Genomic DNA, 16856 nt, shown 5'->3' with positions numbered 1-16856 from the left:
ACTTCCTCAAGAACCCATTGACTATAATAATCAAAAACGTGGGAAAAGAGAAAACCAAACAGCAAATCCTGATCATTTTTATGATAGGAAACCACGAACAATAAATAACGAAACTTTCGGTGGTGTAAAAATTGAAAAACATTTTAATGTAAATACTGATTTCCAGAATCCTGTCCGAACTAATAGTTTCATTGCTGTTCCAAATGGAGAGACAGAAATGCCACTGAAGGGCAGGCGCGTAGGACCTATTAAGCCAGCAGGACCCACCACTGCTACACCCTATGATGATAAAGTATTTTACAATAGTGGGCCCAAAAGAAGATCTGGGCCAATTAAACCAGAAAAAGTACTAGAGGCATCTATTCCTATGGAGTATGCAAAATTGTGGAAACCTGGAGATGAATGTTTTGCACTTTATTGGGAAGACAACAAGGTATGCGTGCGGTAAAGTTATCAAATTCTAATGTTATTAAATGTCACCGTCTAGTGAGACTGTAGAAGGCCATTGCTTTGGGACTATGATTTTGTTCTAGGGCTGTCCTTGTTTAAAGTCTTTGAACAGACTTATAGGTATGTGGTTTATAAAAGAGGAAAAATAAAATATTTAATATTTTTATGGATGCTTAGGGAGAATCAGTGTCATAAGATTTGGGTAGGTAAGGTTTGATTTTAGATTGCCTATTGGAATAGTATTTAAAAGTGATTACGTGGAGTTGATCAGTTATTTCACTCATCAACTGAACTGTCAATGTTTGCTTTTCTTTCTACTTTCTCAGTCAGTGCCTTATTCACTTTCTAAAACTTACCACAATTTGTATTTTTGGTTTTGGTTCTTGGATTGATAACTCCTTCCCCTACTATAATTTTGAGTTTCTTGAAGGCAGGCCTATCTATGTCTGTCTAGTTTTCCTCTGCAACCCTGCTTCTCCCACAATATAGGGATTTCATAATTATTTGTTGACTCTGTTAATTAATTAATTCTGAAGGACACTTCTATAGGAAAAAAGCAGAGTGGTAGGGGACTGGCGATATCAGCAAGATAATAAGAGTTATAGTGTGAGAGATCTGAGTGGTTGTGAGGATCAAGTCCAGGGAAAAAAATATTTGAAATATTTCTTAGGTAGAATAGTTTCAGTTCATAAAGTAAGGCTGTGCCCGTGAGAGTGCGTGTTTGGCTAAATGGAGCAGTGGAAGCAAAGTTAACTAATGCTCAAAGGAACTGAAATTCAGGCTAGGGAATGTGGTTGGATCTTTTAAAAGGATGCTGTAGGGCATCAGGAACTAGGCCCTACTGTGTTCCGTGAATAATGCGGCATAAGCAAAATGTTAGATGGTTCCTAGTGAGAGCAGCAAGGAGAGAGGTGCAGGCTGGTGTAACTATATGCACAGTCTTGTAAGGCTTTGTGTGAGTGTGGGATAGCATCTGTCTACAAGCAGCATCTCTACTGGTAAGTTTTCATTCAAGGTTAGAAGAGGGGGAGACAGCTGTGTTTTTGTTTCTGCTTTTGTTTTTTGTTTTTAGTTCCAGAAAAGCAAAAGCCTTTCCAGAAATACAACCATCTCGTTGGTTGGAACTATTTCACATGGCTGTTCCCTGGCTGTTTGGAGGGCTTAGGAAGCACGTGATGGTGTTCTTCATACTCAGACTCTGACTCTTAACAACTCAGAGCACACACTTTCCAACACACAGGAACTATTTGATTTGGGTAGTGGGGGGGTTCCTTATGTTTAAGGCAGGCAGAAAAGGTGAAGTAATTGGAAATCTGTGGGTTTATAGAGCTACCAGTGTCTAAGAATGAGTGGTCACCTGTGTCAGCTGCTTCTTTGAAAGTTTGATTAAGAAGATAATAGAAAAGTGTTTTTTTGTTGTTGTTGGACAGTTAGAGATTATTGATTATCTTGATAAGCAGAGAAAGTACATGATTGAAGTTCAAAGTCCAATAATTTTTGAAAGCCTTAGTATATGATTCATGATTTCCAATGAAATCCCACAAGGATCATGCTGTGGTAGTAAGTGCAAAACTAATACAAATAAGCCATTATACAGCCTGAAAACAACCATTTACAGGCTCAAAGATACCTGTTTGTACTCTGTATGCCTGCCAAAGGAAAATATAATCCCCTTTTGGGAAAAATAACATTTTCTAAAACCTCTTCAGTATTTCATCTGCAATGTCTGGTATCCTATAAAAAATTAGAGGGCATGGTTAAAAATGGAGGAGAGAGAGAAAATGAATGACTAGGAACAAATAAAGCAACAGAGAATATTAACAGAGCTACATATATTCAGATATTAGGCTTAACAGGCAAGTTCTTCAACAAATATTGACTAAACCATAATTGAGTAGCTGTTAAGGGTCAGGTGCTTGGGAATATCAGATAGTTCTGACCATGCTATTATCCTAATTTCTTCAAACATCTGATGAAATTTTTAATAAAGCTTTACTTTTAACTGTAATTGTCTCAAAAGAAAAATCAATAACACTGAGTTCATCGGTTGCCTTTCCTTAATATATTTAACTATATTTAACTATAAGTCAGATAGTTTGTGAAACATAGTACCTAACAATTCCCCAAGTGTTTTGAGCTTTTATGCTTAGAATAATTGGATGATCTAAGGTGACTATTTTGATTTTAATTGGATATGTACTTTCAGGTTATAGTGAGGGACTGTGGGCTCTATCTATATTACACCATTAAACAAATAAACAGTATTTGTCCTCTGAGAGAGATAGGATTAGGTATCTCCTGAAAACACCTGGTTTAAGAGATAGCTTCTAAATGTTTTGTTAAGAATAAGCAACTTTCCAATTTTCTAACCAGAGACCATCCAAGATAAAGATTTAAGAAAAACATGAGTTGTAACTGTCCTTAGGAAACTATAACCGTAATTGCATTACAGTGATGTAATGCAGATAGTTAACCAATTGTTATAATCTATCATTTAAAAAATTCTTCACACTACCTTGCCTTTTTTCTCAACCTTTATTTCCTAGAAGGATTTGGGAATTTGGAACAATTCTCCTCCTTCTCCTTCTAGACTGCCATAATTAGTTCAGCTCTTTCTGCTCTCTGTACTGGAATACTGTAACATCCTCCAAAATGGTTTCCCCGCTCTATACCTTATTTCTCTTAAATTTGTCATTGAAACTACCATCACTGATCCTGGTCTTAGACCTTGTCGTTCTTCCTAGTTAAAATCTTTTACCTGTGGAATAAATAGAGCCTGCAGGATGCATATAGAGCCTCTATCCTTACTTTCTTGTCCCATCTAATTTCCTATTGGTTGACCCTCCTCACATCATGCCATAATGAATTTTAAACTGTTTATGGTTTCCTGCACTCATCTCCATATTTTAGGTCTCTATAACTTCCCACGGAGCACCCTTCTCAAGTTTTTGTTTGTTTGTTTGTTTGTTTGTTTGGGGCTTTTTTTGACTAACCCTTCTTCATCCTTGAAGTCCATATCCCCAGGAAGTTTTTCCTAAACTCCTCAGCCTTATTAGGTGCTGTACCACTGCGCCATTATTACTCTCCATGTTATATAGAAGTCATTTTTCACACAGTTGTTTTTATTAGACTCTAAGTTCCTAAAAGGATGTCAACTTATTATCACTCTTGTTTGTTGGACTTACCAGAACTGACTTAATTATCTGAGAAGCTTTCAAACTCACACAATTCATAGATCACAGAAGTGTGATGCTAAGAAATAAAGGAGGAAGGGTTAGACATGAATGTATATTAGGAACTCTAATATAAGAAAAAGAATTTCAGCATTGTGTTTCTAAACTTGTTAGCATCTAGACCTGGGAAGGATACACCATGGATTAACTTAATAACCTTTGTTATTAATAGTAAATACTCAGGATAACATATTTTATTTTATTTTATTTTTTATGCTTTTTATTTATTTTTGAGAGACAGAGAGAGACAGCTGGAGCAGGGGAGGGCCAGAGAGAGAGGGAGACACAGAATCTGAAACAGGCTCCAGGCTCTGAGCTAGCTGTCAGCACAGAGCCCGACGTGGGGCTCGAACCCACGAACCGTGAGATCTGACCTGAGCCGAAGCCGGATGCTCAACAGACTGAGCCACCCAGGTGCCCCAAGGATAACATATTTTAGAAGGATATAGAGAATAAGAATTTTTGTTGCCTTTAACATTTTCTGATTCTGGTGAGCTTATAAGGAGATATTATTAGAGTGTTATAGTAGAGCATCCAATTACCCTAGTTAGAAGGAAATATTCCTTAAGAGTAAATAGTTTTTACTTTTCATTTTATCTTCACTAAGCAACATTCAGATCTATAATTTGTGTCTTGAATGGGTTGACCTGTAGTAAAGAAGTACTCCATTTAGTTGACCTACTTGTAGTTACATTAACAGAAAAAAATTAAGATTGTTGTTATGTAAATCAGTTCCTTGTGAGTTGTTAAGGCGAATTAACTCCCAGAATCAAGTTACACTAGATAAACTGATAAAGTATAAGTGTCTGGTCTTGCAGTGTCTCAAATCCTATAAATCCTGCATATTAGTAATGTGTTTACTCCTTATCTGGCATCCCTGCTTCACCCCAGGAGCCTGGGATGACTGGCGGAGAGCCTTTTTCTTTGAGATTTATTTTTGTCATATATTTATGCTCCATAGTAATATTATCTAATTAGTACATAAGAATAATCTTACTAATTTGGGAGCATCAGTGGCTTACAACAGACCATAGCACTAGTTTTTTTTTTTAATATCCATTAACATGTAAATATTCTTCTCTACTGACCCTGTTAGTTCTGTCCTGAAATCTTTACCACCGCCCAGTGTATATCAGAACTCATAAGGATGAGAGAATTTATCTTTTTTTAAGCCAATTTATGATTATCTAAAGGTAAGTTTTCTTTCTTGAAAATATTATTGTCTTAAAATTTTTCTTTCAAATATTGTGTAATTGAAAGTTGCTAAGAGAGTAGATCTTAAAAGTTCTCAGCACAAGAAAAAATTTTGTAACTGTGTGTGGCACTGTAAACTTGTGGTAATCCTTTCACAGTATATATGTATCTCAATCAAAATTAATTTTTAAAAATGAGCTTTCAAAAAATACACATTACATTTATATTTCCATCAAATATTGCCCTTTGTAGGCAATGTGGACTGTCATATTCACAACTCCTTTTTGTCTCCTCAGTTTTACCGAGCAGAAGTTGAAGCTCTCCATTCCTCTGGTATGACAGCAGTTGTTAAATTCATTGATTATGGAAACTATGAAGAGGTGCTACTAAGCAATATCAGGCCCATTCAGACAGAGGCATGGGTACGTGATCCAAATTCTGTACGAAGGCCTAAGCTGTTTTGAAGAAAATACATAGCTCTAAAAGATTAGTCCTAGCAAGACAAGATTTGCCAGTGGAAAAAATATTTTGAATTTACTTAAAACTGGCTACTCGTAAAGTAAGATTCTAATATAATAATTATATTGAACTACAATAAAAATGAATGCATTGAAATTCACTTTCCTTGTGTAATGCTGTGATTTTATGCTTTGGAAATAGGTGTCCTCATTTACAGTTGCAAGGTTTTATGCATATTTTGTTCTTTCCCAGTTTGTTACTTTAAATTTGACTTAATTATGTCCAGCAGTTATCAAATTTAAATCTCTGATGAAGATGTGTATGTCCTTTATTATTTTCGTTATATATCAAATTAAGAAAAACACTTTAATATGAAGTCATGCTGCATTTGCTACATATATGTTTATATATGTATATATAGAGATTAATATCTCTGTTTAATAATTACTTGATTTTGTTGCCAAATGTATGTCAATGCTCTGTGGTAATTTTGATGATGTAATTTAGAACTGTTGGCTTCATGGAATCTATTATATATAAGGGCTTATGTGACTATATATATAAATAGATAGATGGATTCTCAGCTACATTTAGGCAAAAATGGAGGACAAGGCATATTAAAATTAGTTTCATAAAGTTTTTTTACTTTCTCCACTTTATGGGTAGCCATTAATAAACTTATATTAGAAGTCTAATTCGTTTCTATTTTTCTAAAATATCAAAGTATACTATGAAATGGTACTATCCAGACATTAGTCTTATCATTGAAGTATACAGGTTTCGTTTAATTGTTGTCTCCTTAGATTTTTCTGTCACCACCTCAGTGTCATGCACACCTGCATGTTTACTCTCCCCAAGATAAATAAAACAACAACCAAAAGCCTAAAACCAGTAATTATGCTTTGGGCCAATGGAACTTTCTAGATAATTTATCATTTTATATTTTATAGTATATTACTAATGGTTCATATGTTTAACTAATAGATCTTTTCTCTCAGTCTCATTGTCTAAAAAAGCTTAGCCACTTTTTTCTCTAAAGTACTGAAATAGCAGCTATATTTAATTTATGCCTTTCTTTTCATGGAGAAATGTGATGTAACCATTTGTTTGCCCTTCTGATTCTCCTATGACTGCTATTTTCATTCTCTTTTTCCATTAATACATCTTAATCTTGTTTTGATGGTAAAAGTATTATTTATTTATAGGTTATGTATTTCCAGAAGTTGAGTCCTGGTTTGCTGTTTGTAATGTGCTCCCAAATGTGTTTAACAATTACAGTCAAAGAGTCAAAATAGAATTTTTACGTTTAGGTTTTTTTTTTTTCTTTTCTTTTCTTTTTTTTTTTTTAGAGGATTTGATAAGAGATTGATTTTATTCTTTTCTCCCTAGAGAAAAATTTAGTTTCATTACTTCACTTTCTTTTCTACTTCCTTCTTCTGTTTCAGGGTGGCCATTACTGATGAGTCATTGTCATTCCTCACTGTAGCTCTTCCATTCAGAGGTGTTTGGTACTGAGTGATCATTTTCTTTCTAGTCACTGACTTTTCCTTTCCCTCTTTAATACCTCTCTTTGTGTTAGCATTAATTTGAAGTCAGTGTAAACTTAGCTGGGTAATAAATTTCTCAGATGTCACAGTCCATGTAGCGATTCTGAGCTAAGCAATACTTTCCTACTTTCTACCTATTTGTGAATATTCATCTATGCTCTTTTCTATTTTTTTTTTACTTATTTACTTTATTTTGCAGTCGACCTGAAAATGTTTTATAAGATGCTCGAAATATTTTACATAGAGAAGCAGGAATCACTAAATCTTTTGGAGATTCTGGTATTACTTTTCTCCTGTGATTGTTGATATTTTATGATTTGCATAAATTAATATGACAAATACTGTTGGATCATGAACATCATTATTGGGGATAAGATCATTCTTTCTTTTTTTATCTGCATGAGTAATTGACTTAGTTTGTAGAAGCATCTCCTTGATATGCAGAAGCTACTAGCTTAACATATCTTCATCTCCATTTTTTAAAAGTGCATATATACACATATATACATTAAAAGCCCCTGATAAAAAGCAGTATATGCAATTGTCAATACATTTAGTGTAGAGTTAGTCTCGAGTTCTCTTGACCTCTGAGAGTATTAATGTTGGGGGTCTATGAGCACTTTTTCTTATTGTAACTAGAATGTGACAAGTTTTAAATTAAAGCAAAATATTCACTATATCAATAAGAAGGTATCTAATTGGTAAACATATCAGAAAAGTTAAAGGGCTACAGAGGTGTAGTGTTCACTCACCCCATGGATTGTGTAATTTAAAATTTTTAACTCTTGCTCTCTTTTTAATTGTGAAATGATATTTTATCTCTTATTAAGGTGTTTGTTTCTTATTAGTGGAAGATTTGAAAAAACCTCCTTTTCCTAAATGTAGCAATGCTCATTCATTGAAGATGTTTCTAATAGTTTGCAGGAAAAACATCCCAAAAGCCTGCATATAAACCAAAAGCTTTTATAGAAATCAATTGCCTATATTATCTCTTAAAGATATAAGGATAAATTATTAAATAAAATGCATGAAATATTGAGACTCAATGACTAAATTAATCTCTTGTATGGAAAACTAAAAATCTACTTAATAGTTTAAATCTAAAGAATATTTTTCTCATGAAGTTTAGGAATTACTTGCCTTTGCTCTCTACACTAAATATTTACTTTTCCCTTTCCATCTGGATACATATTTTTACTTCCAAACATACTCAGTGATGATGAAAATATATGCTCTGATTATGATTAAATGCTTTATTTCCTCCAAAATGATTTAGTAAACATTTTAGTAAGTCATCCCTTTCTTAATTTTTTTGTTCTAGCTAGATTTCACCTGGCTCTTTCAGCTGTCATTAAATATTCTCTCTTAACTTTAGCGTCTGTGTTATAATGAACTCTCTGTCACACATCATGTGGGGTTCATAACGTATTCTTAACTGGATAAATGCTCTTGCTTTTTTCCCCCAATGTTCTGTGAACATCGTATGATTTTCCTTATTTTCCCAAAGTAAATGAAGCATTAGGGAGTCTCGTATTACACAGGATGAAAATTATATAGGAAATTATATAGGAAGAAAAGTAAACATATATTATTTTATATTTCTGATTACTGTGTGAGAAAACATTAGGGGCAAAGAAAACTGCTGTTTGTGTTTCCTGCAGGCCCTTTCCAAATTGGTTCCTTTTAACTCTAAAACTAATACTGGGAAGCCAGTAAAAAGATGCCGCAGGCAATTTGGAATTACTGTAAAATACCCTTGTACTGCTGCTCACACAAACCTTTGTGTCTTTAGAGTGTAGTTCCTACTGAATTGCTTTTCTAAGCCTGGAGAGGCACTTGTCAAGTCTTGATTTTCCGAGTATTTTTATGACCTGGATTCTATTGAGATTTTTATATCTCAAGAAATGTTTTAGAACTTGCTGGTTTCTAAACTTTCTTTTTATAAATTCATAGTATTTGCTTCTTAGTGTCAGGAAATGATTATTGTTCAGCTATTGTTCCAAATAAAACAAATCTGATTACGTAGTTTAGCTTAGTTCCAAGACCTTAACATACACAACGTCCTGGGCATTAATTCTGGACAGATCGGTTGTTACTGCGTTTTAGATGATCATCCTATTTTGAATGTTTTTCTGTATTCATATATTCAGAAATATTCTTTGCATATCCATTAGGTGCTAGGTAGGCACTATTCTCTGTGAAGGATACATGTTAGTGCACAAAGCACACAAAAATCTCTGTTCACTGCACAAAGTTAGAAGAAAGTTATAGTTCCATTTATGAGAAGCAAACTTAAATATCTCATAGGGGTCTTGTTCTTCTTAAAGCTTTAAAACAAAATACAAATGGAAAAAGTCTTGTTTACTGAAGTTTTAATTTAAATAATGTTTAGGTCTTTATTTTATTCCACCTGAGTTTGAAGATAAAGTTAATGTGGAAGAAAAAAGCATGACTTAATGAATTTTTCTAGATACAAAAGTTCATATCTATTTAAAAAGTTAAATTTGTTTTTAGGAGGGTTTAGATTTTGCTTTTTTAATAATTATGACTTTTTTGAATTTTACCATCCTTTATAAAAAGAACTGTCAATCTCAAGTTTTACTTTTGAATGAAGTAGCTTTGCACAAAATTTTATAATGACATCCTGGAGTACACATTTGAAAGTTATCTTTTCAAATTCAAATGACATTCACAAAAAGCTGTGAATTCTTCTACCACTAATAAAAATATTAAAAAGACACATATAACCAAAAAACCCCTAACCTATTTAATGATGGAGATTGAAAGTTATGATACATAAATTAATGAGTTAAAATGGATCTTAAATGTATCAGAACAAGGTCATGTTAGTAATTTTAATGATGTAGTGATAAAGTTAGGCTATATCTGGTTTGTATTTGATATTAAAAGATCATAATAGATATTAAAAAGAGGACAATTGCTATAGAAATCATTAACTTCAAAGGAAAATTAGAATTATGTAACAGTGAAGTTCTGCCAATTAGTAGCCAATAAAAAGTACAAGCACTTATTTGATCATAGTCCAAAGGTTTTTCATTTTTGCTGATAAATTCTTAAATAAATTAGTGGGAGTAATTTACCATACTCACATTTCTGCACTAAAAGCATAAGTTGATTAAGGTCCCTGAAATACTGAAATACATTTTGTTCCATCATACATATCTCAGGAAACTTGCCTTTCAAACATTGTCCTATAGGCAGTGCCCATTTTGTTTTGTTCTGTTTTGTTGCAGTATAAACAGAGTTAGTCGGAATGAGACTGTACGGCTAGCTTAGCCCCATTTGAGAACATACTTTTCAATTCATGGGTGATGGAATTTGGGGATTCCATGCAGTATCTTCAAGCTTTGATTTAATGAAGTTTGGTTATATTTGATACCCTTTGCTCAGCGTTTCACAATTCCCACTGGAGATTGTGGATTACACAAAAGGATTTTACTGGAGATATGAAAGCTGCTGATATAGAAGGAGAGATTATTCATTCATAAATGCGTGCAGTATACATAGAGATGTCAACTTCATACTGTTGGTAGCCCAACATACCCCTGAAGCCCAAATTTTGTTTATGATAGCCAAACCTAACAGATGATTATGAAAAGGTTGATATATAGTTTTGATCCTGCTATATTATTTAACAGAGACATTTTATTTCACCATTTAAATTAATCATAAGAGAATAATATGCTAGATAATAATTTTAAAAAACCTATACAAGAAGCATTGTTTGAATTTTTCTACTTGCTAACCTTATATATTGTAATCTACCCAAAGGAGCTATATATAGACATCTTTGAAAGGTGTCTGGGTAATCTGAGGTTTTCTTTATTAAGCACTGAATGTAAGGTTATTTGATTATCTCGTGTTCCTTTTTTCCGGAAGGTGAAATAACTTCCAAAGTGAAATCACATGGCAGGGTATTACCTAAGATGTGCTGTCTTTTTAAAGTTATTATTGTCATACTTGTCAGTTTTGTTTCTAACTGTAACTATAATTCATAAAACAATTTGAGCCTTAAGTTATTTGATTATCAATATTAAGACTCAAGCTTGCAAAACTGTTTGAAAAATCCACAGCAATTTTTTTTGCATAAATGAATACCAGCAGATATGATGTTAATCTTTTATCTTCTAAGTTTCACCTTTATTATTAGAAACCTAAAGTGTGGTGCCCTAAATTATGATGTCTGTTATCTACGAGTTAAATTCACGATGCTTTTAGATTTATGCTGAGTATGCTATGATTTACATTGTCCTTCAAAGTAGTCTTTAAGGAGGCACCAGGGGGAGACCTGTGGCTGAAGGGTGCTGGGATTGTCAGGTGAACTGGTTTTTACCTTTGGCATTTTGACTCCGTAGGTTCAAGGCATGTGCTCTTCGAAGTATAAATATTTGCTTTTTCATTTATTTTACATACCAGGCTTTTAAATTTGTTATTTCAAACTGCACTGAATTTCCCCATTCCTTTGCATATCGTGCAAAAGACTTGCTAATATACTTATTGCACAGGAAATAAAGTAGTAAAATAAATGAATCTGAGGAATATTGTTTTATTTCTCTCTTCCCAAAGGTGTTACTCTTATACTGGGCAAGTGTCTTGAGTAGACACTCAGGCCAGTATATTTTAAAGATTTTTCTCAATTTGAAGAGGCATCCTTGAATTTAAAAAATACACACAGTTCTATTTTAGTTTCTAGTGAATTTCTGAGCCTCTTCCATCTGCACCTAAAAAGGCAGAAAAATAATGTTGCTCATTGCACCACGGATTCTATCCACTTTCTGATGGAGCCCCCCAGTCCATCTTTCCTCCTCTACATGTGGGACTGACCGGACGTGTTTGATTGCGTACTGCAGTGAGTTGTCACCTGTCCTTTTGCCTTGTGTCCCGCTTCATACTGTGTTTGTGTATTCCTACTTTGGTCATCCTATTTATTAGTCATCTCTCTCTTTTCATGTTTATTTCCAAAATATTCCTGTATTCTATTGGCTTTTTTTTTTCACTTTTTCTTTCCTTCTTTTTTTCTTTCTTTTTCTTCCTTTCTCCCTTTCACCTTTAGTAGGCAATATCTCTTGATATATATGGACTACTTTTCCTACTGATCTTAATTTTCTGAACTTTACTGGACCTATGCTATTTACTCTAGAATCCTGTGTGATAAGCTTCACTATCACACCTGTAGGAAAGAGTGGAGTTTGATCTGTCTTTTTGTGAGAAATACTCTCGTGTCATAGAGCTTCCAATTCCATTAAACTTGGGGACTACTGGCAAGAGTTTTACACCTTGGCTTGAAATAGCTCCCTGTCACTGACTGAGAGCACCATTCAGAAGGGAAAGGAAGTACTACAACAGTGAGTACATTTTATTTGCCTTAAAAAGAAAACCCATATAGTTGATTAAGAGTAGACATAATTGAAGAGGCTCTATTTAAGCAACATAGACCACCATAAGAATATAAAAGCCATTCGTTTTTTATGCAGATTTTTTTATGCCTAATCCATCTAGAGAATACTAGTGTTCTAAGAATATTAGTTCTGCTTTTTGGTTAAATCCAGTTGGAAAATTCTGGGTTAAAAAATTAAGCATGCTTTTTTAATTTATGGGACCTCTTTGAGCCAGTAACAGACTAGTATGCATTTTATTTTATCTTGTTTTTCTCCATTTATTTAGGTCTTCTGTAATTTCCTTCATCAGTGCTTTGTGGTTAACCTGCAACCTTGCTAAAGTCACTTACTGGACCTATGAGCTTCTGTTCATTTGCTTTGAGTGCTTTTGTTTTCGATTTTATTTTTTACTTAGAAAATACTGTTGACCATTCACATCAGTTGATACATATTTTAATCTCTGAGAGAGGTACTGTGTATTGCTTCACAAACTTCCTTGCTCATGGAACTTGTTTTTTTAGCCTGTTATAGAACCTGTTACAGAAAATCTATAGGACATATTCTGGAAAATGTCTTAGCTGTCTTGTTACCTTCTTTCTGGTCTTCAAATTTTCCCAGCTTTAAGATAGGGTGAATATTTATCTTTATATTGTTGTAGATATTCCAAACTTCTTAAGAACATAAGATTATGTTTTAATGTTACAAATAGAGTCTAAATATATAGTAAAAGGCAGTTTCTCCTCACACTTGTTGTCAGATTCTTAACCTTTCTGTGAATAAAGGACAGAATATATTCCTGAAATTTTATGACCCTTCTAAGTGCTTATGTCATAAATAATAGTATTTTGTTACATAAAAATAAAATTAAGACTTTATTTTACATATAGTTATACATAATTCACTGGTCTTTTAATTTTGTTTTAACTTAATTCTAATTCTGAAAACTTCTATGTATTAACTTCTAGAAATTGTCATTTGTGAAGACACCATTAGAGTTTTTATAATATTGCTGTCCTTCTCTGTAATTCTCAACTAATAACCCATATGATATTTACATGTTCCAGCAGTAAGGCATTCTCATCATTTATTTGGGTTTTGAATTTGTTATTCTCCAAAAAACTAGTCTAAGACAAATCTGAACTCCCTCCCCCCCACCTTTTTTTTGTTAAGATGACATTTCAAAAAGAAAGTGTCAAAACAAGTTAATTCCACTGGGTAAGTGAACATTCTTAAGTGAAGGAGATTCCTAAAAGACCAAAAATTCTGTTTTGTTTCAACATTTATATTACTCTTTTACTAATAGACTTATGTGTTCTAAAGCTTTTGAATAATATTATTTTAATTAGTTAAAAGCTTGTTAAAAGCCTCCTGGAAAATAAGCAAGCTCTTATACTTAACTGCTCTTGATTTCCTGTTCTTGTTTTCCTAGATACAACGGATAAGTGAGATGAATTGATAATCTTGGAGAGAATTCCACAGCTCACTTGAGTGAACTAGAGGGGGAAATATTCTTATTTTAAGAAACCTGCCCTTTCCAAACACTTATAATTATAAACAAGAGCAGAATTTGTGGTTGGAGAAGAGCTAGCGAGATTGCAAAAGAACTCTATAAATAAATGGTAGATACACAGTGTCAGTACCAGCTCCTCTTGAGCTTGAAGGGATTAGAATTTTAAGTGATCACATGAACTGGCTTAATAACTAAAACAGTAGAAGGAGGTCAGAAATTATGTGTGGGATGATTTATGTAGTCTTGGTGGTCACCTTTATTACTGAAGAGTCCTTTGTCAGACATCAGGCCCAAGCATAACAGTCTAATATGATAGTTTTTCAATAAATAGTCTTTGAATGCTTTTTGTAGCAAAGCTACTTTGGAAAATAGATTGCCCTATACATCCAAAGGATTAAAAGGATATAAGAGAAGTAGAAGATAGATTACCTTCCTTCCAGAAACGACCTAATAAATATTAATAAGGCCTCCATCACACCTAGATGGTTCCAATCTGGGAACGATTGTTGGAATGATTCTTGATTACAATTTTGTTATGCATGTTAAACGGATAGGATGGTGTGAAAGAAGAAAGTGGGGAAAGCCAACATTGACTTTTTAAAACTAGAATTAACTTTAGAGACCTTTTGTTGGCATTTTAATTTCCCCTGAAGTATGCTCATTTTTTCCCAGATTATGTGATTCAAAAATTAGAGTAAGCCCTCTTTGTCCTGCTTAACCAATAACTTACTATATAAAGTAAGATATTAGAAGTCAGTCTAATTCTGTTTCTTTCTGGTTCAAATTTTAAAATGTATGGGCTTGTGTTCTTTTTTTTCAATGTTGGAAACCATATTTGGTACTATTTAATGAATGATTTAGGAGAATATAATGATCATTTTATCTCAAAGAGACAAATGTAAATAAAGCTTAGAATAATGTGGAAAAAACACTTTTTTTTTTTTACCTCATAAAGTCATTAGATAATACAAATATAATTAGGAATTTTTGAATTTGACCATCACTAAACAAAACGATGTTAGACTTAATTAGATTGGTTTAAATATGTAATTGAAGTCTTAAAGAAAAGGAAAAAGGAAGGCATATCAAAAGTATTAGTACTTAACTCATAATTTTTTACTTATTCTAGGTAAGTTTCTTTTTATTTTGTTCCTCTTCTGTCCTTTCTCTCATCCTCCTTACCCAGACTTTTCCTCCTTGCCCTCTTCCTCTTTGGTTTTGTGTCTGAGTATTTGCCTTTTTTATTCATCTTAAAGGTTTCATGTGGCTTTTAACTATTAGGTTGGATATGTTCCATCTCAGACAAGGCTGATCCTCAAATGAAGTCTGGTTAAATAGAGCATTGTTTCAAGTTCAGAAGACCTTTAAAAGCTTTAGGAACAAATGAATTGATATCCTTGGTTGAACTTTTATAAGCCCTGATTATAATTGATGCTTACTTGGCACCTAGCCCTAATGATAGAAGTTCTCATAAATGCAAAGACTGTTAGAGACAGATGTACCAGAGCTGAGTACAAAAAGATCTCGAAGTGATAAAAAGTTGGTTAAATGCCCAGTTGATTTAAGTTGTACCCTTGTATTCTTAGGAAATAAGAAAAGAAAAACTTCTCATTGAATATATTTAAAACTTATTTAAAATATAAGTAATCAAGATGAGAAATCAAAATATATAATTCCCTAAGAAAAATTAAAGAACTATTCAAGAAACCAGGTACTAGAAACTCCAGATTTCATCATAGAAAATTAATTTTAAAAGGCCACATTAAAGACATTTTAGATATAATTTAGAAATATGAGATTTACATTTCAAGAAGATGATAAATTTTCCTATTACTTTGTAGAAAATACTTGGCTATAAAAAGACTGAATATTCTGTCCATTCTAATGATTATAATTGCTTTAATGAAAATGATCACTGAGGGAATATGATTAAAATAGAAAAATGGCCATAGAATAGGGTTAAATATAGATTTGGTATCTGGGTTCTTAGTATTTTTCAAAATGATTTTTATAATGGTATAATCTTAAAAGGTTTGACTGAAACTGCTAAAGAAACAATTTCAAACAAACTGCTTTACATAATTTCAATTATAAAAGATAAACTTTACTTTCTGAAGTGAGACATACTATACTTTAAGATTCCAGTAAATTTCACATCAGTGACAAAGTACTGCCAAAATTACTTGTGACGTCGTTTACTGCTTAGTGTCATTCTTGAGCCCAAGGCTGTGAAACATTTTCAGAATCTGTGTGCTGTCTCCTGAGAGAATTTGATGAAAAGAGGCCGTTGCAAGAGTTACATGTCTGCTCTGCTTGGCCACTGAAAGAAGGGGAGAGGGCAAGGCTGGTCTTGGGCAAATTACTTCCACCTCCCTTTTGCCCCTGCTTCAGCTCCAGGGGAGCTGCAAATGCACAGGAAGAATCAGAAGACCTGGGTCGAGTCCCGGCTCTGCCACTTACTACCTAAGTGACTTGGGGTAAGTTACTTAATATCTCTGGGTCTCAGTTTCAGTACAGGGCTGTTGTGAGGATTAAGTAATATGATCAACAGAAATGAGCTTTGTAAACTCCCAAGGTATATAGAAACACACATTTTTATTATTGTAAGCTTGGCCTTCTTCACTGTTCTTCTGTAGTATAGTGTCATCAGCTATGTTATTTTTAAAGCAACCCAAAATGACTTAATCCCTTTTGCTTCTTCCTATGTCCTCTCCATGTTGGGGTTCTTATTCCTATCTTCTGCATGCTTCAGAGTTAAATATTCTAAGAATATAAGACCAGTCTGGTTGAATTAATTTCACAGTGAAATGTGGATTATTGTTACCTCCTTCTTACCTTTCATACTCCTACCTTTCTCCTTTATTTTTCTCAGAATTATGTGCTTAGAAACATCAAGAATCTAACACATGAATATTCAGACAGTGCTGGGAAGAAACGTTTTGGTAGAGGGAAGCTCCTTAAATCCTATTACCATGAATTAGTAAGGGTGACTGGGAAAATGGGAATGTGATTGTGCCTCTAGTCCTTTCTCTGCGGAAAAGGAGACGGAAGGAGTTCCAGATTT

At 33.4% G+C, this 16856-nt stretch overlaps 1 protein-coding gene across 1 annotated transcript in view; it reads left to right on the top strand.

Moving 5' to 3' along the window:
• Positions 1 to 16856, top strand: part of TDRD3 (tudor domain containing 3) — a 163385-nt gene that overhangs the window by 123918 nt on the left and 22611 nt on the right. Inside the window, 2 exon segments of the mRNA XM_029936632.1 lie at positions 1 to 433; positions 5174 to 5299. The exon segment at positions 1 to 433 is cut by the window's left edge and continues 99 nt beyond it. Coding sequence (XP_029792492.1) covers positions 1 to 433; positions 5174 to 5299 — 559 coding nt within the window.

Source organism: Suricata suricatta, chromosome 4 (assembly GCF_006229205.1).
Source record: "Suricata suricatta isolate VVHF042 chromosome 4, meerkat_22Aug2017_6uvM2_HiC, whole genome shotgun sequence".
NCBI classification, from domain to species: domain Eukaryota; kingdom Metazoa; phylum Chordata; class Mammalia; order Carnivora; family Herpestidae; genus Suricata; species Suricata suricatta.
The sequence above is the reverse complement of the archived record's forward strand: the minus strand, read 5'-3'. Positions and strand labels throughout refer to the sequence as shown.